General features: G+C 36.5%; 4 protein-coding genes and 1 long non-coding RNA gene across 27 annotated transcripts; 3 read left to right on the forward strand and 2 right to left on the reverse strand.

Moving 5' to 3' along the window:
- Nucleotides 1–439: 439 nt before the first annotated feature.
- Nucleotides 440–2,798, reverse strand: LOC120005771 (20 kDa chaperonin, chloroplastic-like). The gene is made up of 6 exons (XM_038855584.1): nt 2,638–2,798; nt 2,323–2,508; nt 1,563–1,742; nt 1,324–1,479; nt 973–1,050; nt 440–853 (listed from the first exon to the last, which is right to left on the reverse strand). Exons 2-6 carry the CDS (start codon nt 2,503–2,505, stop codon nt 680–682), a joined length of 771 nt encoding a protein of 256 aa, XP_038711512.1. The 5' UTR covers nt 2,506–2,508; nt 2,638–2,798; the 3' UTR covers nt 440–679.
- A 1,885-nt stretch (nt 2,799–4,683) lies between these two features.
- On the reverse strand, nt 4,684–20,400 carry LOC120006481. Of its 23 annotated transcripts, none has more exons than XR_005470013.1 (9): nt 19,869–20,400; nt 19,364–19,504; nt 18,548–18,778; nt 15,829–15,983; nt 14,828–14,934; nt 11,886–12,764; nt 11,574–11,675; nt 11,346–11,404; nt 10,748–11,246 (listed from the first exon to the last, which is right to left on the reverse strand). It is a non-coding gene; the product is annotated as an uncharacterized LOC120006481 (long non-coding RNA). The 23 variants fall into 23 exon arrangements; XR_005470011.1 differs by having other exon boundaries at nt 11,886–12,000; nt 12,396–12,470; nt 12,556–15,983; XR_005470014.1 differs by having other exon boundaries at nt 11,886–12,000; nt 12,378–12,470; nt 12,556–15,983.
- LOC120006480 (ethylene-responsive transcription factor ERF017-like) lies at nt 7,118–8,166 on the forward strand. The gene has a single exon (XM_038856533.1). The coding sequence runs from the start codon at nt 7,253–7,255 to the stop codon at nt 7,886–7,888; it is 636 nt and encodes a 211-aa protein (XP_038712461.1). The 5' UTR covers nt 7,118–7,252; the 3' UTR covers nt 7,889–8,166.
- Nucleotides 20,401–20,682: 282 nt separating the features above from the next.
- On the forward strand, nt 20,683–22,617 carry LOC120006454 (photosystem I chlorophyll a/b-binding protein 6, chloroplastic). The gene is made up of 5 exons (XM_038856500.1): nt 20,683–20,820; nt 20,913–21,074; nt 21,601–21,638; nt 21,798–22,312; nt 22,393–22,617. Exons 1-5 carry the CDS (start codon nt 20,774–20,776, stop codon nt 22,408–22,410), a joined length of 780 nt encoding a protein of 259 aa, XP_038712428.1. The 5' UTR covers nt 20,683–20,773; the 3' UTR covers nt 22,411–22,617.
- A 357-nt stretch (nt 22,618–22,974) lies between these two features.
- Nucleotides 22,975–26,125, forward strand: LOC120005243 (ubiquinone biosynthesis protein COQ9-B, mitochondrial-like). The gene is made up of 6 exons (XM_038854771.1): nt 22,975–23,398; nt 23,569–23,676; nt 24,753–24,914; nt 25,006–25,177; nt 25,607–25,680; nt 25,786–26,125. Exons 1-6 carry the CDS (start codon nt 23,051–23,053, stop codon nt 25,864–25,866), a joined length of 945 nt encoding a protein of 314 aa, XP_038710699.1. The 5' UTR covers nt 22,975–23,050; the 3' UTR covers nt 25,867–26,125.
- Nucleotides 26,126–26,229: the final 104 nt, after the last annotated feature.

The following is a 26,229-nucleotide window of genomic DNA, read 5'->3' on the forward strand; positions in this document are numbered from 1 at the left end:
AGCTCAGGCATGATCTGCCGAGGATGTTTGGCCTTGAGGGCCAGCTAGAAGATCCAGAGAGTGTATGTAGATTATGAAAACTACGTACTCCTCCTCGGTGAAGATCCTTGGTAGTAAGTGAAGAGCTTCAGATTTCAGCAGCTGTTGATGTATCTCAATTGTTATTATATTTCTTCAAAATGTCTTTTAAGGGAATTTGTGAGTTGCGTTCAGAGCATAAGGATACCATCAGCCGCTGATGTTCAGCAGATAAGCTTGGATGGAGATCTGCGGAACATTCCAGTCCCCCCAATCAAGCATGTAGTGGAATTCATGGAGGGGACAGTATGGCGATAACTTAGCTGCTTCATTTAATAGATAACAATGCATCGGACAGTAAACCATAAACCCTAAATCCTAACGGAGAAACGAAAGCAAAGGACGCTGGAGATCAGTTCACTTACCATGCTCGAGTGTACTCTCTTCAAACTACTTCGGCTCAATTAAAACTTTACATGTCTGTAAAAACAATAAAACTTAACATAGGTTCACTATAATAACCTGATTGCATAAACATAACCTAAAGCAATGATCAAAATACATATTCAAAACAGGATTACATTCAAAATTCGTATGCCTTTGCCCAAACTCAAGCACGACGAAATTTCACAACACCTACTCGAGAAAAATAAAATGACAACTACGAGAGAACGGCCATCACATCAGAAACCCTAAGAGCAATGTAGTTAGATCCATCACTGCCCTTGAAGTCATTTCCAGCATACTTGGAGTACAGAACACTGCTCCCTTGAGAGACGGGTAAAGGCTTCCTATTACCTTCCTCATCTAGAGGACCCGGCCCGACTGCGATAATCTGTGCATCATCATCAAATGAACAAGTAAACAACACAGCAAAAGCTTCATACTTGTACGCAAGAATTCAGTAAGTTTTCATTCATTCATTAGCAAATGCTTAAGAAAGCTTGCTCTTACCGTTCCAATTGACGGTTTATCCTTTGTCGCCTCCGTTAGAAACAAACCTCCAGCAGTTTTCTCCTCAGCCTCAGCAACCTGCATTCAGAAGCCCAACTAAAAACTGTTATAGCAATGAGTTGGCCACAAAATTATGAAATGCATTCTATTCATGTCGATGTGACAGACGCATGGACTACTCCATTGTAAAGAACCAGTATCTATAGTATAATGAAAATATGGATAAAAAAATATGGTCAATCTAATCTTTCAAACACGAACAAAAGAAGCGTACATAATATCAGAGTGTTCCTGAAATCACTTAAACTATCTCCAAGTGTATAAGCTAGTAATTTCACCCGATAAACAGACCTTGATCAAAACCCTGTCATTGAGAGGCTTCAGATCCTTTATATCTTCTGTCTCAAGAATACCAACAATGTCATCTTCCTTCAATATAAGATGATTTGAACCATTAAATTCTAGCTCAGTCCCGGAGTACTTTGAATAAACCACCTGGGAACCAGTCTACACAAGGAAGGGCAATTTTAGTGCGAGTATTGTATAGCAGAGATTTAGCAGGGAGGTAAGTCATCAATTATATAATTCACCTTAACAGAAATATCCACTTTTGTCTTCCCAAGTGTCTTCCCCTCTCCGACGGCAACAACCTCACCTCCCTGGGGTTTTGACTGAGCTGATGTTGGAAGTAAAATACCACCATCTGTCTTCTCCTCTACAGTCTTGATCTTCACCAAAACTCTATCACCTATGGGCTTAATTGAAGAAAACTGTAAAAATTGGAAAGCCACAGTTAGACAAAGCACCAGCAGCAGAGAAACCAAATTATAAGCCGCGGCATATCAAATTAGTGAAGATGGTAACACCACCATATAACATGAGTAATATACTGAATTCATGAACACAGAAAGCTTTCAATTGTGATGTAGAAACCACTCAGCATCACCAAACCAAAGCTTACAGAATTACACCTCTTTTTTTCATTTCCAGTATTTGGTCACTCATAAATAAAATCCATGTAACAGAGAGTACGAGAATGAAAACCAAGAACATTTATGAAATAACCGACTTCTCAAAAATTCTAAAAAAATTATCCAAGCAAGTTGTACTCTACCGTACATAATATTCAATGGTTGGGGAATATTCAAGGAGAGCTAGCACTCAAAATTCATGAAAGCTCCCAAAGGTTATCCAAAAAAGCTAAAGAACCACACAACATCAATCTAAAAAACCATTACGGACAAGAACCATTGCTACAATGTCATAAAACATGCCACAAGAAGTAACAAGTAAGAACCAACTCTACTGTCAATGAAAGGGTACAAGTTACTCAAATGTAATCAATTATACCTTTGGCGCAACCACAGTCGCTGCTTTGACTACCAGCCCCCGCAATGACCTTTGGGAGAGAGCTCCAGCCTTCAGTGCCCCAAACGACGCGAATTTGGCCGTTGCGGGTCTCAAGCCTTCAAATGATGTCAAGTTTCTCGCTGAAACGGAGATCGATGATCCTGTGAGCTGAGCTGTCGCCATTTCCTGAAACATAAACACAAAATTCCTAAATCTCTTTCTTCTCCTTTTCCTCCATTTTCACAGCAAAACAAATCCACGAATCAATCAAAATCTTCAAAAAAAATAAATTGAAACACTAAAATCTAACAATACCGTTGGGATAAATTGAAGGATTGGCTCGGATACCGGTGGAGGGAGACGTCCTGAGTTGGTGCAAATTCGCTGAAACAAAGCAGAGACTCGAGAGAGTAATAAAACCCTAGCAAGTTTTTAATGGGGTTTTATCAGATGATGATAAGAGAGACTTCTAGAAAATTTTGGCATGTAATGGAGTGATTCGTCGTCACGCGCTGGAAAACATGGAATTCAAATGTAGTCTAACATTAATTATGGGCTTGGGCTTAGAGACTGTCATCAATGATCAACCCAAAGTAAGGAGATAATTGGGCGGGCCCAATAATAGTGTTTGGAGGTTTTTTTTTTTTTTTTTCCAGAGAACACAACCAAGAGTCAGCCCAACCCATCCTGAGACCAATCCTGCATGATGAACCTCGAAGACCGCGGTGCGCCCTGAAACATGTCACATTTCAATTTCAATTGTAAATATAATCTCAAATACGAAATTAAATCCAAATACATACACCTAAACCACACATACCAAGATTCGGCTTGCCACCCAGACTACTCCACGGGGACACGTGCATGCTCTTCATTTTGATAGAATATGACCAAAATAAAATAAAATAAAACACACACTGGCAAGCCAGTTTTCTTCTCCTTCTTCTTGCTCCCAAGCAAGTATAATTTTTTTTGTCTAGAAATGCAGTATAATCATCATTATATATCGTAATTACCGCTGTGTTTTGTTATATATGTACTTTTGACTCGTGTGCTGCAAAGTCAAATACTGATGGGGACACGAGGTGGGTCTGATAGAGAATCAGAGATCCTTAATTAATTGTGAGAGAATATTGTCTGCTTATGGCTATTTACCTAATGGAGTATTATACAGGGTTAAGTAAATTTTTTTCACTTTAATCACTCAAAGATCAAACGTTTGAAGTTGGTTACTCAAATTTTTTTTTAATACAATTTGATCACTCAAGCAGATTATGGGTATTTTGGTCAATCAACATGCTGACATGTTGCGCTGACCACTAAAAACAACTACATTTTGCTTGTGTGGCTGCCAAATGTCAAAATGGAAAATAATAAATTAATATATATATATATATATATATATATATATATATATATATATATTGTATGACACCTCATAACATATTCATTTTTAAGACCGTTACATCTTAAGATTTATATTTGACGGTTCATGTTTAATTTAATAAAAAATAAGATAAACTCTCTGTGTTTAGGTTAGGTCTCTCACTGTCGCGCATTGTCCTTCCAGTTCTCCATCGTCGCAACTTCAATTGTCTGAACTCGAACTTCCCGTCATCCTCCTTGTCGAATCAGCACAAAGCTTATGTGATGGTGGCTTCTCTCCTCTTGAAGACGATGTAGCTTCTCGTAATCAAAGTTTCCCTCTCTTCTGTTTGCACTCTCTCTCTCGAAATCAAATAGTTTTGATTCAAATCCTGGGTTTAGAAGTTGAAGTTGGTAGTCTTCCTCAATCTCAAATTCAACAGCCTATTCCGCTGAAGGCTAGAGGCGGGCCCCCTTCTGGTTGCCATAAGGGCTGATTTTCAGTCTTCTTTGGCTTCTCTCTTTGTTGTTGGAGTTTTCAATTTTTTTTTTAAAAAATAATATCTATTACAAATTTCCACATAATCACATTTTTTTAAAAAATGATTTATTTTATTTTTAAAATGCCACATAAGCTAGTTGATTGCTCGGAATCCTCAACATTTAACCAAGTGGTTAAAGTGTATAAAAAAAAAATCTTTAAATAACCAACTTGAAACATTTGATATTTGAATGACCAAAGTGAAACTTTAAATATATTTCAATGGTCAAAAGTTGACTTAACTCGTATTACAAGAGTCTATTTCCGTAACCTCGTACATCATTTCCTTAAACAGTTTTAGGGTTTGACTGATTAAAGTTTGTCTTTTATAGTCTTCTAGATGATTTGGACTGTCAACTTACAGGTTAGACGTACTCGGACGTGTATATATATGTATCCTTATTGCTTCATGCATGCATTCATATTTTAGAGCTCAAAAATAACGAACTATCGTCGTCATATTATGAGAAACAGTAGTTCTTCAACAAGAAACACAGTAAAAAAAAAATGTACCACAACTCCACAAACGGTCAAACTCACAATCCACTAATTTACTCAAAATATTGGAATAAAACCTAACTATACTTTTAACGAAGCAAAGTAATAAAAAAAATTGCTACAAAAAAGAAAGAAATAAAGAAAGAAACACGTGGCGTATTGATGGAAATCAGAGAAGAAGACAGCCGAATGGTGAAATTAAAGTCGTTTTTTTTGTTGGTAGTTGACAGTTGAGGGACTTGACTATGACTCGAGGCTTTACAAGTGACGTAAGTGAGTGCGTGCGCAAGGGAACGTGTGTTCAGAACCAGAATCTAATCACTCGGTCAAATAAGACACATCCGCGTAGAATAATACCCTGGCGACTGATCATAACAAATTAAATGAAGCGCCAAACGGTCCAAACAATGAGCTTATGAGAGGTTGGTCTCAACTTTAATTGATGTGGGAATTCGAAGCAACCATGGACCTTCCAAAGTCTAATAGTTGTCTCAACTGATCACTGGGGTATATAAATATTCTACTTATCATGTCAACACACACATATATATACCTTTACTCCTCACACATGTATAGAGACCGTTGTATTTTGACTCCAATTCAAAAGTTAGATTAATCAAAATTACTATTTGGGCTGCTTCAAAGCGTCTCTTTAGTTTGTATCCTTCATCATGATCACGTATCATTCTTTGATATAAAACTTTTAGTTTTAGACACGCACGCTCACATGTCACACAATCACAATTATATTTTTCTTATTAATTCGAAGATGAAATTTGTTAATACCACCTAGGTATATAAAAAAAATACCGATTCCACGACCGTCGGCTAGGTAAGGCCCACTTGACTGGGGGCCTGCCCCCTTGGGAACTCAGTAGGGTTTTGCGAAACTCAATGAGAGGGTCGTCCCGTTCCATGAAACTCGCATGCCACTTTCGAGTTGGCCTTGGTTGACCCACATTACATCTCTATGCAGTAATAAAAGAAAAGGCATAAATAAAAGGAGATAACCAAAAATTTATGAAACTTAACTCTATTCGTTTAGTAAAATGATCAAAAGAATCAAGTTTGTTAAGGTCGTTCACAAAGAGTCATGCTACAACCCCCAAAAAATGATCCTCATTTTACCCCTCAAATTTATTTGACATATGAAATAATCATTGTTTAAAAACACAAATGTGGGATCCATTTAACATGTCACATTGATTAATTTTCATTTACAGCCTTATTTACATAGGCGATGTAAATAGTGGAGTTAAAAGGGCGAGAAGTCACTATAGTGACCCTGCAATTTCAATCAAAAGAGTTGGATTGTGCTTATCATTACGGGGCTCAATCTATTTTTATACTTTTAATAAATAGATTGGACGACAATGATTTAAGCGACACAAAACTGCAGGCTAGGGCTGTGCACGGTCCGGTTAACCGGACCGTGGAGGCCAAACCGTCACCAATCCGGAAATTACGGATTTGTATTTTCTGAAACCAAAACCAATCCAAAACCATCAAAACCCGTTACTACTGTTAACCGACTAACCGGTTCGGTTTCGGTCCGATTATGGTTTTTCGTAAAATATCTATTTTGTAAGCAAATCTTAAAGGATTGATAAAAATGTTTCAAAAAAAATCTCAAGGAATGATATATATTATATTAATATTTCATAGTTAATCACTTAATGTCTTAATCTAATGGTACATAACATTAGTAATTATATATTATATCTCAATGGTCCATATTTAAAGACATTATAGTATTAAATATTATATATTATATATACCGGTCCGGTCCGGTTAACCGGTGGTTACAAAAATTCCAAACCATATCCGGACCGACTTAACTCGGTTGGTTTCGGTTTTTGAAACCGTTTGACCAAACTCGATCAACTAACTGATCCAAACCGGACCGACCGGTCCGATTATCGGTTTTGATCCGGTTTTCGGTTTCATTTGCACAGCCCTACTGCAGGCTATTCTACTGCAAGTACCCCGGTTTTGTAAATAGTGATTCCTTATCCCCATTTATCGTTTTTCGCACTTCAGAACATAAAACGAAAAGAAGAATGTTGATATTGAGGTTTAGGTGGTCATCTACTACGTGGTCCCCATATTTAACAACTAGTGCCACTTGAAAAACAAAAAGAACTAGTATCCCAAAATGTAATAATATTTTAATTCTAGAAGAAACACGTGGTCGATTTTTCTAGCCCGCGTAATCCAACTGATGTGGCCTCCCACCACTCCACGTGTACATTATTTGTGCCTTCCGTACATTCCTATTTTCCTTTCCTTTCAACGCGCCTCTACCGTGTTGACCCTTCACAGTCAGAAACTCTACACCCTCTTAAAAAGACAACCCTCCCCATATATATATATACACACTCCCATCATATATATATATATATATGTATATGTACTCCCCACACCCCCACTTGATTCCCCTCAAATACACAGACAAACCAAAACCAAAACCATTCAATTTCAATCTAATCAATCAAATCAAAAACATCACCTGAAACGGCTCCTGCTATGGCGAAATACAACACCACGACTACCGAGCAAAAGTTAGGTGATCAGAGAAGCAGCAGCGATATTAAGTTCACGGGAGTCAGGAAGCGAAAATGGGGGAAATGGGTTTCCGAAATCAGACTACCCAATAGCAGGGAAAGGATTTGGTTGGGATCTTTTGATTCGGCGGAGAAGGCGGCACGTGCCTTCGATGCGTCACTCTTTTGCTTACGTGGCCCCTCCGCCAAGTTCAATTTCCCCGATAATCCACCGGATATTCCCGGTGGTAGGTCGATGAGTCCGCCCGAGATTCAATTGGTGGCGTCTAGGTTCGCAAATGCAGAGCCGGACCAACCGAGAAGCCACTCGGGTCATTCTATAGATCGGTCCGTACCCAAATTGCAAATGGAGTACTCGCCTTCTACTTCAGTTTCGGATGGGACAGTCCAATTGGATAATGAAACTAATTTGGACGGGACGTTTCCGGACCTATTTACAAATATGGGTTCGGGTAATTACCCTATAGATTACGGTTTATTACCTGAATTGACCGATTTTAATGACAGTTTTCTTGCACCAACAATGCCTACACTTGATTATGAGGACGAGAATCAGGACCAATATTTAGGTCAAGATTCATTTCTTTGGAACTTCTAAAACGGGTCAGCAAATCCGGACATTTTTAAGCTTCGGAGCTACTGACTTCACGTATAATGGGCAATTTTTTGTATGTATGAATGGAGCCAATTTTTTTTTTTGGTATGGCCCATTCATCGTCTTATATTCTTTGATTTGTTCTATTAGTAGTGGAGCTGGAGCAATTGTTTAAACTGTAGTGGTTCAAATTGTAGAGAATAAAATTAAACGTGCTGGTTTTGTAGCTTTTTTTAATCTGCCATGAATGTAATGGAGAATGCTGACGTAGATTTTTGTCATACCAGTATAACACGTGGACTTGGATCTGTCGCATGTGATGCAATGTGTACGACTGTGCCAAAACAACGCAAAAGTGTGTGATTGATTGGAAATCCTAACGTAAAATTTGATTGATTATATATAGGAGTAATTAATAGTAATAATAATAGTTGTTGTAAGAGCATCCACAATGGGATGATTTTGAAGTGCTTGAAATGATACTTTCTTGATAAATTAAGCGCTAGATGTTCACAATGGGTACTTGAGATGATACTTTCTTGATAAGTTAAGCACTACATGCACACTTGTGATAAAAAATGACACTTGAAAAATTAGTTCATACTTGATCTTTGAAGTGTATGATAATTGATGAATAGTGAAGAGAGAGGTGATGAAAAAGGAAGAGAGATGTGATGAAAAGTAAGAGAGAGATGATGGAAAGAGAGAGAGAAGATAAAAAGGAAGAGAGAGGTGATGAAAAATAAGAGAGATGATGAAAAAGAAGAGAGAGAAAATAAAGAAAATGAATATAGAGTGTTGGAATGTATGGAGTGTTGATGAATAGTATAGATTGTGGGACCCAATCACCCAATTAAATTGTGCCACCTAAGAGAAATGAGAAGAGAGAGAATATAATTTAGTGAAATTTGGAGTGTGTGCACAAGTAGCACCATTGTGGATGCTCTAAGAACATGTGAGAAAATTATATATATATATATATATATAGTGGGACTAATTATGGCGCTAGAGTAGGGTAGGGTAGATTGGATAAGATAAGGCGATGGTTATTTAAACAAATTAAGTTAATTCGGTGATGTGTAGCCACGACAAAATTAGCTGTCTAATTTAAACAAACAAAGATTGGATTCGTGCATTGCCATTATAACCACCTAGATTATGGACAAGTAATGCTTCCGCATAAATATTAATAATTATGTGATCTAATCTAATAAATAAAAAATATTAATTACAATCTATATGATAATGTCAAATTAAAATTACCTCCAAAAGAAGATAAATAACAAAAACGATAAAAATATTGTGAAAATTTAAAATGAAACAAAAATAAAAGCGCAAATAAGAAATAATATCTAAAAGAAGATAAATATACAGAAATATCTTTTATTTTTCCTCTAAATTCACTTATCTATATATTTATATAGATATATTCCTTAACCAGTATCTGCAAGGCAATTGGTTTCTTCAAGTTTTTTAATGTCAAGATAACGACGACAATAAAAAAAAACCACTAACAACGTTGTGTTATTTTTTTTATATTTCTTCTTATTCATAATTTTCTTAGATAATTTTCATTTTTATTTATTTATCTTCTTTTGAATATAATTTTAAATTGAGATTATCATATAGACTATAATTAATATCTTATGAGAATGTACATGGCTTTTCGATTCGAGAATTTAATTTCATAAATAGACCTTTATTCAATATTCATTCTATTTAATATGATATATATCCTATATGCTATCCGTTTTATGTTAGATATCTTTTTAAATTACATGTGTATATCAAAAATAAAAAAATCAATATTTAGAAGTACAATTAATGATATTGATATATACTGAAATGTAAAATCTATCCTAATCTTAAATATATTAAAAAACCGAAATCAATAAATTTAAATGAATTAATGAAATAACATGTTATGTTTTTTTTTAATGGAAATGTTGTTACCGTCATTGTAAAGTGACCTTTTGAAATATAATACTACTTCAGAAAAAAAAATAAAATCTGCAAATGGCTTTTTGGAAAAGAAAAGAAAAATGTCATATAAGCACAGCCTATGAGAACTAAACGCCCACAGAAAAATAATATAACAATCACGGGATAGGATACTCCAATTCCGGTTTCAATTCTACTCCAAAACTATGCTAAATCATGAATTAAAATATGAGATTGAGTATTTTTGTTGTTCATAATGTAATATAAATATTTGATTCTGGACTAAACCTTAAAGACTAAAAATTAAGCCCCAAAATCTAAACCCTATACACTAATTCCTCCCATTCCAACAATCACATGCTATGAGAAGTAAACACACACAAAATAATATAACAATCATAATAAAAGAACAAAACAAAAATAAAGAACCATAAAATACAGGGAACGTTTTGCTTACAGGAATGACATGATTTGAAACAGGGGGAGGAGGGGGGTTGTTTGGTAGTTTATAAGCTTATAAGATGTCGTGTGTTTGGTAATACTTTTATAACTTGGCTTATATTTGATAATTTTACCATAGGTTCGCGTATTCTCAGAACAAACTCGTTGGTAGAACTTATATTTTTTCGAGTGTATATGATATGTTTGGTAAAAAGGTCTATGCTAACTTATAAATTAGCATATACGCTTTACCAAACAAACCCATTACCTCTACATACTTGCTCTATTAATTTTCTTTCTTATTCTTTTATTATTATTCTTCTTATTTTTTTATGTATTTATTATTCATAAGCTATAACTAATACTGTGAATATCTTTTCCAGTTGATTAATAATTGTAGAGGCATTTGAAAATATTTTTCTACCATTTATTTCTTTGAAATGATAACTAAAATTTTAAATAATAAAAAGAACAATGTCCTAACCAAAAACCACATACAGATATCGGTTACCACAAGTCAATTTTAACGTATTAATACAAAATGAACTAATTTTGGGGTAACATTAATTCTTCATGGGAATTTTGGTGATATAGCTTCTCTCTTCTTTCAATATCACAGACCCTTTAATTCTTCATGGGAATTACATACATAATGCATTAATTCAAACCCTCACACAATATTCAGTTTTTGTTATTTCTTTTGATCAAAGTAAAGCACTCTCATAAAGCAATATTAAAAGTAAAATATGGCATTATCTACTCAAAAGGGCCGGCCGCTCATTTTTAAGTTTGAAAATAGCTTCTATAGCCTATATGTAACCATGTGGGAGAAAGCAATGAAAGATTAGAGTCTAGGTTTTTGTACCTGGAAGACCATGTTAATATGCCCAACTTGAAAAGGATGATAATAAGATAAATTGGTGGTTATAAGATGTCTGGTGTTTCCCTGTACTGTTGTAGATTTTGTTGCCTGACTCCCCTATAAATAAAAAAAAAACTTAATTTATTCTTACAGTAAACAAAATGGGATAATTATAAACAACGTCAAACTCAAGTGCTTCTAGTTTTGTCTACTTACTCGCAAAGCATCTCTGCCCTCAACAATGAGTCATCTTTTTCTGGCTCTACTTCTCAAACCTGAATTTCAGATTGTCAACAACTATACAAAAATGTCAAATTATGACAAGAGAGACCTCTCCATGTATCATTCCAGTAGAACTCAACCACAAGTTTCGTTCTCAAGCATCAAGGATTTTCAAAGAAATCTGGGAAGTAAAATGGTTCGACCCTAACATAGCCCTGATACCTTTGACACGAATGCTTTCAATATTTCGTTAAATATTATAATCTCAAGTAGTCTGATTGGCAGTAGCAGGAGTCTCTTGTCCTCCGTCATCTCAGCAACCAACTGAAAAATAAAAGAATAATATATCACGGACAATGTTAGACAAACAATGTATTTCTATGTGAATGTCACAAGTATTTAAAACATTGAAAACAATACAAAAATTCAAGAGGAATTGAAAGCAAAGAAGGAAGTTGGTCAATCATCTGTAACACACATGGGTTCAACTATTAGAGATCCCAGTCTCACATATATGCATATGTACAGACCAACCTACGAGTTTGATCAAATATCACACCGATTGAAAGCAAAGAAGGAAGTCGGTCAGTCATCTGTAACACCAATTGACTTCCTATCTTTTTTCTCTCTCTTTGCTGTTAAAGACGACCTAGAATTCATAGACATCCAGCAAACAGTCAGTGCACAACTGCTTCATATTGGAAGCCTCAGATTGACATTAGAGAGAGAGAGAAAAAAAAGCAACCAATATCAATTCCAAATAAAGATCTTGCAACCACAAAAAATTTCACCGCAACTTAGCCAACAAGAAATTTATTAAGCTATCTTTTTTAAGGCTTGAAAGGAATCAATATAGAACCTTCACTATGTAAACCATCCTTTGCCAAGCACCAAAGAAGAAGTCTTATCTTCGGGAATTTGCCAATGAACAAATGATTACGGAATTAAAAGAAATCGATGCCAAAATATTCAGAATCAACCATAGAATGAGCGATAAAATCAAAGTTGATACTAGTTAGTGATTACCACCATAATGTGCTATACCATTAGGAGTTCATTGACAGACAGCAATTTCTAGAACAAAAAGATGATCTTTGGATTGGGATGACTCCTCGAGAGCTGTACACAACATAAAAGATATATGATAATAGGAACCAAGCTGAATATGAAATTGTCCTACCTGGAGTATCCAATGAAAACTTACTGTGGTTTCCTTGTTCTCTTTGTGATGGGGTACATTAAAGCAGCTGCTAAAGTACTACCATCTTCAATACCATCATCAGATTCAACAAAATAAATCCATAACTGTTCCACAGCTTGTACATTCATTTTTCAAAGTATCGAGGATATAATCAAACCAGCATCCATCAAGTTTTCTTTAAGACAATAATAAAGGGACTGTTCATGTGAATCCTGTCAATGAGAGAAAAAATAAAAACTTTAGAAGGTTTACAGCAAGCATACCTGTTGATTTTAGTAAAGTGAAAATAGTTGGGCAAAGGCATTGTTGTTTCTTTCAACATGCATTGGATGGTTAGAGAAAGGACAAGGTTAAAGTTAATCTTTCACAATTTTCGACATTGTAGAGGTAAAAGAATAAATCTTTTGGTGGGACAAGAGTATACAAAGATTAATCAGCATTTACAATATGGAGAAATCCATCAGGTTGGGTTAGTGGTTGAGATGAGCAAGAAAGAGAATACTAGGGAAGCGTAATTCTCTCCATCTCTGCTATGGTATGGTGCTTTATAATGATATCAAAATCATCACCTTCAGTCACTCAACCACAAGCCTTGCTCACAGAAACAACAGACCTTGGCACTGATAAATTGGGTGATTTCTCCCATAAATGGTCCGTCAAGTGCCCCCCCCCCAATGTTTTCCCTTCTCTTCAGAGTTCTATAGTTTTCTCCATTTTTTCCCCACCAATATCTCTATGATTTCAAGAAATCAAAAACATAAATCTGTAGTTCTCTCTGTTGCCTGACCAGCTATGACATTTGACATCAAATGTCATGAAAAGCACAAAATTTAAACAGACCTGCCCATTGAGTGCTTCTCACTTTTTTCCCATGCCAAAATCCTCTCTCACCATTCATTCATTCCTTTTCAGTTTTGAAATTTCAAGCCAAAAGAACAACAAAGGCTTCAGGAAATAGAAGTTGTTTTCCCATGTTAGTGAATTTCATGAAAAGCACAAAATATAAACGGACCTGTCAATTAAGTGCTTCTCACTTTTGTGCCTCTTCAATTTTCAAATTTCAAGCCAAAAGTGTTCAATAAAGGCTTCAGGAAATAGAAGTTATTTTCTTAGGTTAGTGAATTTAATGAAAAGCACAAAATTTAAACCGACCTGTCAATTGAGTGCTTCTCGCTTTTTTCCCATGCCAAAATCCACTCTCACCATCCATTACTTCCTTTTCAGTTTCGAAATTCCAAGCCAAGTATACAACAAAGACTCCAGGAAATAGAATTTGTTTCCACAAGTTAGTGTATTTTATGAAAAACACAAAATATAAACGGACTTGTCCATTGAGTGCTTCTCACTTTTTCCTCATTCCAAAGTCTTCTCTGATTGTTTATTCATTCTTTTTCAGTTTTGAAATTCCAAGCGAATTGTACAATAAAGGCTCCAGGAAATAGACGTTTCCTAAAGTTGGTGTATTTCATGAAAAGCACAAAATTTAAACGAACCTACCTATTGAGTGCTCACTTTTTCCCCATGCCAAATTAATCTCTCCGTTCATTCATTCTTTTTCATTTTTGAAATTCCAAACCAAGTGTACAACAAAGGCTCCGGGAAATAAAAGTTGTTTTCCCAAGTTAGTGAATTGAAAAGCACAAATTTAAACGGACCTGCCAATTGAGTGCTTCTCACTTTTGTGCTTTTTCAATTTTGAAATTTCAAGCAAAAAGTGTACAACAAAGACTTCAAAATAGAAGTTGTTTTCCCAGGTTAGTGAATTTCATGAAAAACACAAAATTTAAACAGACCTGTCAATTGAGTGCTTCTCAAATTTTCCTCATACCAAAATCCTCTCACCGTCCATTCATTCTTTATCAGTTTTCAAATTCCAAGCCAAGTGTACAACAAAGCCTCCAAGAAATACGAGTTTTTTCGACAGGTTAGTGTATTTAGTGAAAAGCACAAAATTTAAACGAACCTGCCCATTGAGTGCTTCTTACTTTTTCCCCAAGCCAAAATTGTCTCTCACCGTTCATTCATTCTTTTTCACTTTTGAAATTCCAAGCCAAGTGTACAGCAAAGGCTTCGGGAAATAGAAGTTGTTTACCGAGGTTAGTGACTATTATGAAAAGCACAAAATTTAAACGGACTTGTCAGTGGAGTGCTTCTCACTTTTATGACTTTTCAATTTTGAAATTTCAAGCCAAAAGTGTACAACAAAGGCTTAGGGAAATAGTTGCTGTTTTCCCAAGTTAGTGAATTTCGTGAAAAGCACAAAATTTAAACGGACCTATCAATTGAGTGCTTCTCACTTTTTCCCCATGCCAAAATCCTCCCTCACTGTTCATTCATTCTTTTTCAGTTTTGAAATTCCAATCCAAGTGTACAGCAAAGGCTCTAGGAAAGAGAAGTTGTTTCCACAAGTTAGTGTATTTCATGAAAAGCACAAAATATAAACAGACCTGCCATTGAGTGCTTCTCACTATTTCCCCATGCCAAAGTCCTCTCTCATTGTTCATCCATTCTTTTTCAGTTTTGATATTCCAAGCGAATTGTACAATAAAGGTTCCAGGAAATAGATGTTGTTTCCAAAAGTCAGTGTATTTCATGAAAAACACAAAATTTAAACGGACCTGCCCATTTAGTGCTTCTCACTTTTTCTCCATTCCAAAGTCCTCTCCCACCATTCATTAAATCTTTTTCAGTTTTGAAATTCTAAGCCAAGTGTACAGCAAAGGCTCACTTTGCTCCAGGAAAAAGTGTTGCCAATATTTTTTAGGTTAGCATATACATTTGCAGAATCCACAATTTTGGAAGCTCAATGCATACATCATTCATCAATACCAAGAGGAGTCTAATAAGTCCCTAGTCTCTTTCACTAATCAGATTCCCCTGTTTGAAATGCAATTTAGCATCCATCATATCCAAGCATCAATGCAAGTTAAATAAAGTAAATGTAAAATACCATGTATAGATATCACAGTAACTCAGCTAAACAAGGCACCGACATTATAGATTTCAGGATTCAAGTTTAAATTACAGTTGTCCATTTGCTGATTCAAAAGTTCCTGCAGGAATTTCTCATATTAAAACTCAGGCAGTCCTATCTCCACAATTTCAAACAAAAAAGGCAACGGCAGAAAATCTACCCAAGATGACTCATAAACCATATCAAGACTCAGTAGTTTAACAAGTAATCTAATATAATAAGTAAAAAAAAGTAGCTATATATGTAAGCGGTCAGTAAGTTAAAGGACACATATCTGAGATCAAGAAGAATATCATACTAACCTTTCCGTATGTATATGATTTTCCTCGTGGCAGTTTTTAAATTGAGAATTCCACGATACATACTCTTTTTTGGTAAGTTGATGATAAGCATATGATCTGCATCAAGTTTTTCTGTCTCTTCAAACTCAGAAGTCAGAACCATTATGAACCAATTCCTGTAAATCATTGAAACAGTTCAGAAGATAATTAGAAACATTAGTGCTGCCAAACTTTCCCCCTTCAGTAGCATCTCCCAACCTTAATTTCTTGTAGGGATATAATATACCACCAGTAACAGCATTAATCAAGCTTTTACAACCAACAACCTGAAGAAGACAATTAAGTATGTAAAAGGAAGTAATTGCAGATAGACCTTGACCTCTGAAACAAAAACAAAAGGTTGTATAAAAATTCTTGATTGAAGTGAATCATAAACTTATTCATAAATGAGTCCAGTGAAAACTATCCATATTTTAACAAATATACATTGTTTTCCTACAATCAAATACGTATCTGGTTTGGAGAACACAAAAAGGGAAAGGCTCATAAAATCTTCAAGGTTAAAAAAAACTTAATCCCACATCAAGAATAAAACCACCACCATACTTAAAAATTGGAACCACTAATCAGTAACAAGCTAAAGCGGCAGAAGAGGTAAGACACTAATAGTGTTGAATAAACAACTGAACTGCAAGTCCATTTTACGTCACAAGATTTTATTATGACTTTTCCGCTCAAAAAAGTCCATAACTACACTTAAACTACTCAGTTCCATAAGCACAGCCCCAGTGACTCTCGGACTTTGTTGCCTGCAATGACTAATTGTATTTCAAGCAATCTAGAATCTCACCCTCCAGACATGCAAGACCTACATGGACCATGCATATTCCACATATATGAGTCATCAAGATTCCTGTAGCTCTACAGTGAATTGTAGGGAAAGCATGGGTCAAATGATTCCTTACCAAAAAAAAAGAAGGGTCAAATGATTCCCTGCATATGTGATTCCTAGTGGATGATCTCATCAAACTGTATGGTGAATGCTTCTAAGTACACTAGTTTTAAGCTAAAAAGAAAACATATATTCATCATTCTTGACAAAACCCAGGACCCTACTTCTAACAAGCATAAAACCATGTTATTTCTAGGAATTTCTCAAACACATGGTCAATGACAAAGCCTTACAAATCTAAACCAACAATAAGAAAATACATTCTTATTTAGCTCATTTACAATGAAAAAAAAAGGATACCAGGAAGAATAGATCTTACATTACTCTGCCTTAGCATGAGTAGTGAGAGCAGTAGAGGAAGACGAACAAATTAGGAAGATATTCAGTAACCAGTCCACTCAACCAAGCCTCACTAATAGAAATCACATCGATAAAATAATACAGATCATCTAGAAGTTTTTCAGTTTCCACAGGCAATTGCTTTATTCTTTCATCAGTACATGCCTCCCTGCAACAAGCAGACCAGTTCCGTGTTCATTGCTTTTAAGTATACAACTACTACCTTCCGGTAAGGAAATATATTTCTATAATTAAAATATGAAGCATACTATGTTGCATGAACAAGTTCATTGAGACGAGCGCAATGGTCTTTTAGGGTACGGACCAAGTCCAAGAAATACTTTGATAACATATCATCGTTAACTGCATACACAAAGGGATATACTTGCAGAATACTAAATATGCATTCTATATCCTATCATCTTCAAGGTTGCAAAAGAATTATAGATGTTCAGAGTTAATGCCCATATTGCTATCTGTGTCATCTTTTCCCCGTGGCAAGCGAATTTAGAAGGCGCAGTATTCAAGGGGAAATGAAACAACCACATTCTGCAGTCACGTAAGGGTACCATTCTGCAGTCACAGAAGGGTACTTCAAGTGAGTGATGAGAAACCCTGCCACAACTTAATGTACTGAAAAGAAACTAATAGGAGTAATAGCTTATAACAAACACGTCACAACATTGGCATATTTAATAGGGACTTCAAGGTGTTCTAAACTCCTCTCATACGATCATAACGAACACCATGCAGCTGAATCTAACACTGTCCACTAAACAAATGCAACGAGTAGTAATTGAGGGCTCAAACGCAGCACAGGGTTGAGAGAATTCAAATTGGTTGCAACAGAGTTAACTCACTAATGGCATCAAGTAAATAGGAAGCCAGCAATGTTTAAAATAACGGCAAAACTCAAACACATTAAAAAAAGGAATCTAAATAAAAGGGTTCTAACACTCAGATGACCCCCCCCCCCCCCAAAAGTTTTAGAATAAACATACACGTACAATCTCTGAATAAACATGCTATGCACAATCTCTTAGTATTAATGAAGAAATAGGACAAAAATTTCTAAAGTGTAACAAGTCAAAAAGAATTAAAGCATTAAGATTACTATTCATGCCTACATTTGAAGGTTTAATCTAGCAATTAAGTTAACAAGATGGAATGATGGTTAGCTAATATTCTCATCAAGAAAAAGTATTTGAAAAAGTTTCAAAGTCACTGCTTCCACTAAAAAAGAAAACACATTACAGAATATTATAAATACCATTTAAACTCTACTATCGAGTAATAATCATATCACTGAACTCATACTGCATTTGCATAGGACACAAACTCAATGGCACGGAAATTTAAGCCAAGATTCCACTGAAAACCACAGTTTAATAGGCAAATTTTTCAATGGCATATTAACAACATACATTAGAAAAACAAACTTTAACTCACCTCATGAACCTTCACAAGAAGATAAAGTATTTCTCTGCTTTGAGTTCCTATACTATTAGTTCTATTTCTCCTATCATACTAGCAGACGGAAGATGAAGATTGTTGCGTCTGGTCTGCTCTAGTTCCTAGGTCAGAATACCACTAGCACCTCTTAGATCTATCCCTCTCTTTCCTGCCTTAGGATCGAATCCCTGCTTGCCCTATTTATAAAGTCAGCTTCTTCTTTGATTCCTGTAGTAAGGAAAGAAGAGAGCATCAATCAATTCTCTTTCTCACTGCCCTGATTAAGATAGATTGAACAGGATAAAAAATGTTAAAAAATGACATAGAGCATACTTAGGGAAATGTTCACAATAGGTCACAAAAATAACAAGAAGAAATACTAGCTCTGGCACCACAGCAAAAGAAACGTAGAGTCCTATACAAAGGGAGAGAAAGACAGAAACATAGACATAGACATAGACATAGACAGAGAGTGAGAGTGAGAGGGAGGGAGATAAATATCAGAACCTTAGAAAGGACACACAATAGAGAGCTATATGACTATATCTCCCTCCTCAAATTCGTAGTCATGTTCTATGATATTATTGACATAGTCATTGCTAAACAGTAGTCTGCCCAAAAAAAATCATTAGAATTATCTACAGATTTGCATTAGCAATAAAACATAGATTTGATGGTGCTAACAACTTTTCTCTCTCATAATTTAAGCTTCTACAACTACAACCTTACCGCCAAAGTCCACATAAAATAAATGCAGAAATCTGAAGGAGAGGCATAAAACAGATATAGAATGGGCAAAGCATGGAAACTGACATCTTACAAATTGCATGTTCACTAGACATGTTCGGGATCATTATGCTTAAATACTGGTGCAGTGGTGCCTCAATTCTTGAATTTCAGCTTATCTTTAGCATATGAACAAACTGAGCTAAGCCTTGGTATTCCATGAAAAATCTGCGAAATTGAATAAATAGTCTCAGATTAGAATCAAGACAGTTTTGAGGACAACAATGCATGAAATAGCAAAACGCAAGCATTCCATACTCAAATATCAATGGACCTCATCTGTCACCATATGTAACAATCTCCAGAATAGACATTGTTAAATCAAAACCTAGTTTCGGATGCAAAAAACCCTAACTCGCACAAATCGGCAGGCACAGCAAGGAATGGATAACAACAAAAAAGCAATCAACCATCCATTCAAAGCCCTAAAGAAAAATCAGAATCACATAATCAACTCGCATAGAAAACATGCAACAGGATCTTGCAACATCCAAAGCCGAACAGTTGATGCATTGTCGTAGTTTAGATTTACCTGAAGTACTAGAAAAGGTTGATCGTCGCCAGAGAGAGGGTCACATAATGGTTAGTGGTGAGAGAAAGAGAGGAGTTCTGAAAAGGTTAGTGCCAATGTCTAGAGGCGGGGGGTTGCGCAATAGAATACAACCCACAACAAACATTATGGACAGTGTGCATTGCTGTCTGTTTGGCTGCTGGGAGGTGGCCGTGTTTTATACCCCACAACGAACGTTTCCTTGGGATTTTCCAGGATCTCCTAAACAAATTAGGAAAACACGAGAAAATCGACAATCACCCCCACCCCATCTTCCTTCACGAAATTAGGATTCCATGATATTCGGACTGTTTGACACAGAAACTACTCTGGGTTTCTTGGCTCTTGATCTCTTTTTCGAACTCTCTGCTTAAGTGGACTTTGTATTAGCTTTTCCTCCATAGCTGAAATCCCAGTGATCCATCATCGTGATTTTTTTATACTAGAATTCATGATTTGGGCATAAAAGCTGTAACGGATATTTTTTTCCCCAAACATACAAAGGGAAGGCAAAAATTAGGAAACAAAAGTCCGGTAGCGTATAATCTACGGCCGTGTATTTGATTCATTAGAAAAAAAAAGCCGGTCATTTTGATTTTTGAATTTTTGACGAACTTTTGGGCCTTTGGCGTTTTTGGGCCCAAGGGAGAGTTGTAGGGGTGGGCTCAGCTCCAGATCAGGCAGGCTAGCTGTTAATCCAACCCAGTCTCGTGCACTATCTGTAACACGTGTTAACATATCATTGGCGACGCAGTGTCTGACGCCAAACAACACAACACAACACAACCCGAACTGAATGACTGAATCATCTCCTCAAAACATTGAAAGGATAAGCCGCAAATAAAATAAGGAAGCCACCAGTTCGAAACACTGAGAGTTTGTCATCCATGGCTCTAAACATTGCCTCCACGTCACTGTCAAGCTTTACAATCAGGTCATATAAATCTCTTACAGGCTAAGCAATATTTGGTGAAGTTAATTGCATCCTTCTTTCAATCTGAAATGGGTTTTCTTTTTGAAAAACAGGGATGTATCTCAGAAATCTTTCCCATTGAAGACCATAACATGCTCAGTAGGGAAAACACGAGTGAAGGCAACAAAAGGGGTGTCAAGTGTTTGCGAACCGCTTCCTGCAGATAGGCCGTTGTGGTTCCCTGGCAGTTCGCCTCCTCCGTGGCTTGATGGCAGGTAACTCTTTTTTCCTTCTCCCTCTTTGTAATTTTATCGAACATCTTAGGTGCAAGCATCAGTTGCTACGTAATTCGTTATAATCAATTTGTTCTGATTGAGATTATCCATATTCAGTCCTAATTAGAGAAGTACAATAGGGAAATGCAATGCTGTGCTCTACCATTTGAAAGCCACTGTAACATCTTCTAATCATGCTAATCACATTCACAGCTATATTTTTCCTTTATATTTCTTCAAAGAAGAACATTTTCTCTTTAAGAATAGTTTGATGAGTTGCTTGCCTAATGTTTACCCTAAATTACCATGGTGCTCAAAATGTACAGAATTATCCAAGACTCCTCCATCAACCATTATATAGTATGACATTTGCTAAATGGTAACTTGCTGTTAGCATGAATTTTATGGGGAAGCCATATCTCGGACTCTATTTCTCTTTTTTTGAATTTTTGATTAATCTTAGCGAGAGGTGAGAAAGCTCCTTTGTATCTTCAGAAGATGACTTCTTCGTTTGTATTTACTGCAGCCTTCCCGGAGACTTTGGCTTTGACCCACTTGGATTAGGTACATCTTTATTGCATATTGTTTCTTGAACAAATGTTATTTTTAGATAACAAAAATTCATTCAGGCAATTTCCAGGAGTCATAGAATAGGAATGGTTTTGTAGTCTTGTACAATCTTGTTGGTTATAGAAATAGCAAGTAAATTGAACTTTATTTCAGGATCTGATCCAGAGTCGCTTAAATGGTTTGCACAAGCTGAACTAATGCATGCCAGGTGGGCAATGCTTGCCATAGCTGGAATTCTTGTACCAGAATGGCTTGAAAACTTAGGCTTTATCGAGAACTACAACTGGTTCGATGCGGGTGCTCGTGAATACTTTGCAGATCCTACAACTTTGTTTGTCGTTCAATTAGGCCTGATGGGATGGGTCGAGGGCAGGAGATGGGCTGATATGCTTAATCCGGGGTGCGTTGACATTGAGCCTAAGCTTCCACATATAACAAACCCGAAAACAGATGTTGGATATCCAGGGGGCTTATGGTTTGATCCATTGATGTGGGGAATGGGGTCTCCAGAACCAGTAATGGTATTGAGGACGAAGGAGATTAAAAATGGACGTCTTGCTATGCTAGCATTTGTTGGCTTCTGGTTTCAACATATTTACACTGGCCAAAGCCCCCTCGAAAACTTGCAGGCACACATTGCAGATCCTGGTCACTGCAACATATTTTCAGTAATTCTCCGACTTTATCCTATGATCATATTCAACTATCAGACATGTAACTAAAACTTGCATATAATTCATTCTTGCAGGCCTTCACTTCGCATTGACGTTGAGGATTCGAGCTGGTTTGGAGAGAGATCCATCATTGATGTGGTGACAGATTAACAGAACTCTGTAACCTGGTTGATTTCCTTATGGATTAGCTTAGAAATTGTATATGGCAAGCACCCATGAAAACAAAGTTTGTTCTTTCCTTCTATCTGTGTTTTACCCGCTTCAATCTAAATGAAAGATCGATAGGCACCTTGCATGCAGCTAAGGAGTAAGGAGCTAGTTCTTACCATAGTTTTTGCTGTTCTGGGAATTTACAATTAAAAAGTTTGTTACACCACCTTAAGCCACTGCATTTGCCATATCTCCTGGAACATCTCTTCATAACTCATGTTTCCTGTCTGAAACTAGTTTTCAAATACAATCTACCAATTTGAGGGCAAATTTGTGTCTAAATTTCTAAATTTTTGAAGAATTGAAGATAAAAAAAGTTTTCGATGCCCATGAAACGTCATCGTTTTACTTGGTCAGGCTGACCCGAACACTTGGCGGAAATGTTTGTCTGCGGCAGCGACAATGCCACGTGGATGCGTTATGGAACCCTACGTGGAACCAAAATTACGTTCTCTCCTCCAAGCAGAAATATATCAAGCCGATTCCTTCTTCCCACCGTAGTTCGATCTCTTCGACCGGACCATGTACAGAACGGCCGCGAAGCGTCTCTTGTCAGTTGCAACCTTGCGTAACTCTAGCAATGGACGACTTCGATGCCCGTATGCCGAGACTTTGATTGGAGGCGTTTCTCGCTTTTCCACTTCTACGAATCCTCAGTCATTCTATAATCAAAGCCATAATGAAGATCAAATCCCCTTTCCGCCCGTGGATAACCCTAATGACGCAGATTCTACAACATCTTCGTCAACTTCATCGTCGGCATCATCGACGGCCGAGGGAGCGGGAGCTCGTCGCTACCAGAGGCAGAGACCGAGAGTCGAGTACCAGGATGAGCAAGCACGCGTGCTTCAAGCTTCCCTCCCTCACGTGGTCAGTTCTCTATTGCGCTTCTCATTTTGGCAAACCTTTTGTTAATTGGATAACCAACTTTCATAAATTTTGGTTAAGTAGGGATGGTGCTGGATTACCGTGTCTAGGTGTTTGTTGGTAAACTTATAGAACTTTGCGTTTAATGTGGTTCTTTTAATTTATTGATGCAGATAGTATTGGGATGGACTCAAGAGGCCATGATTTCTGGCTCGAGAGATATTGGTGTGTCACCTGCTATTGTTGGCACTTTTCCAAGGAAAGAAGCTGCTCTAGTTGAGGTATAACTTGTCTTCTACTGTAATGCTAATTCCCCTGCCCATCTTGTGTCTTCAATTTGGTAGACAGGTTGTGAATGGGTAATCTTTGTTGCATCCAATGTCATCACTGTTATTATCTTTTTTCCTTCTGAAGTAGCTCTTATGAGTAATTTGCTGGAGCTTCATTTGTGTAAGTATCTTATTACAGAACTGTTGTAAATCTGAAGGATCCATATCGAAATTACTGCTAATTGTCTTTAATTTATATTTCTTATAACATATATAAAAGGAATGAAGACGAGCCTTGGTAATTGGTATAGTTGGAAGTTTTTCCATTGCAACTTAGGTTTATCGGTTCAAACTTCAAAACACTGGAATGGTCACTTTGCAACATGAGCATGAGGCTGTGCGCATGTGCACCCCCTAGATCTTGCAATTATGGCTCAACTCTCAAGCCTTGTGCATTGGATTTGAATATTTATCAATTATGTAAAGACTTATTTGAATAAAAGAAGTATGAATTTGCAGCAATATGTATGTATATTTAATATTTTTTTGATTACTGTGAGATTGTAAGTCTGGTCTTCTTTGGAAATTATGTGTATCAAATCTTCAATACCTTAAGGGGAGAGGCTGGATACTAGGTTTGGAATTTTAGGCCATTAAACCTGAAGTTTATCTAACTTTTTCTGATCGCTGGTCCGATAAACATTTGGAATGGTTTATCAGGAGTGCATAACTTTACTTCAACTGTTAGATGTATAGGTAGCAACTAGGGTAGTGAAAGCTGGAAAAGAATAGGTTGAGAATATGATATTTCCATGGTAAAAAGGCTCTGTTGTGTCTTTGAGACAAATGGAAAGAAAATTTTCTGCTTCTATTAACTGAAAGGGATCTATTTTGTTTTGCTATGTCTAGGTTTAAATCTGTGTGATCATGTTTTTTATCTTCTTCTATTACATCAAGCCTCGAATATTTAGCTTTTAGGTGCATGGGTTGGAAAAGGTTTCCTTGTCTCCGTGCATGTGTTTGGTTTAGGCCAAAAACACATCTAGTTACTTTGATGATGATTTATGTTGATTATTTTCCCTTTTCAGTTTTTCATGGATGACTGCTTGCAAAGGCTTATCGATAGAATTGACTCAGGAGAGGATCTACGGAGTTTGATGCCTAGTCAGCGCATCTCCAAGCTTGTGAGGATCCGTTTGGAAATGCAAACACCTTACATATCGAAGTGGCCGCAAGCCCTTAGCATTCAAGTAATTTTTGTGATTGCCCTTTTTCTTGTTAAAATGCTGACATAGCTAGAGCTGCAATTCTTAGCATACTGTTCTCTGAATTCCTTCACAGGCACAGCCACCAAACATTCCAACAAGTTTTAAGCAGCGTGCAATGTTGCTGGATGAGATATGGCATGCTGTTGGTGATGAGGCCTCTGACATGGATTGGTATGTGAAGCGCACTGTACTTGGAGGAATATACTCGATCACTGAGATCTACATGCTCACAGATATTTCCCCAGGTTTGTTATGTTTACTTCTTTCGCTCCCTCATAACTTGGATTTGCTTTTGTTATTGTGGGTTTTGTTCTTTGATGCCCTTTTTTGTTACTTTTCCGTCATCATTGTCAAAGCTACTCTCATTTCAGTAGCGTTGGGAATGTTGCAAATGTTATCTTGAATGATCATCATCTTTTTTTTTTATTGAATTTAATGTAAATCAGGCCGTTCACATCTGCCCATCATGCAATGATTTCTGTAATGCTTATTGCATGAAAATATTAGGAATTGTGAAGAATTCCGCCAGGAAGGAGAAACAATGTGTTGTCTCTCTTCTTTCTGGTTGATTCGCTCTGTTTCTTATGCACGTCTCGAAAACAAATTCTTGATGAAGATAGAGGGTCTTTCCTTTATGTGAACATTTATCCCCAATAATAGCCATTTTCTGACAGATTTTCGTGATACATGGGCATTCTTGGACGATCGAGTGAAAGATGCTTTTGATCTGAAAAAGACTATCCAAGAGGTAATTTCTCAAAATTTTCCTTACATATCTGCTTTTGGTTGATTTCATTAACTACGGGGGGCCTTCTAGAAATGGGTTGAGCATTGACAGAAGTTTCTGTTGCAGGCCAAGTATCTGGCAGAAACTGTGGGTGCAGGAATGGGAAGCTCTTTGCGCGGATTTGTGAATCGAGTTTTTAACAGATGAGAATTGCTGGACAGATGGTTCAAAATATGTTGGCAGTGGCATTCATCCGCTGTTTACATACTGGGCGTCCATTAATAAGGAATTATCTACCCTTTCTTTCTTCTTACACAATTGATGCAATCAAAATGTAATTAGAATTCCCGTCCAAATCTCCACCAACTTATACTTATAGTTTGTCATTAGGTCTTTTACATTTTGATTGTGCTCTTGAATAAAATTTAGTATCTAGTATATACATGAGTAGATACGGTTTGATTGAGCATAGTTTTGACCAAATATTTTGTGATATACACCAACTGAAATACTATTGTAGATTTGTAACAAAAAAAAAGTAGTATCAGTAATTTGTTAAAATTTGTTAAA

The sequence above is a fragment of the Tripterygium wilfordii genome, chromosome 9, assembly GCF_013401445.1.
Source record: "Tripterygium wilfordii isolate XIE 37 chromosome 9, ASM1340144v1, whole genome shotgun sequence".
Taxonomy (NCBI): Eukaryota; Viridiplantae; Streptophyta; class Magnoliopsida; order Celastrales; family Celastraceae; genus Tripterygium; species Tripterygium wilfordii.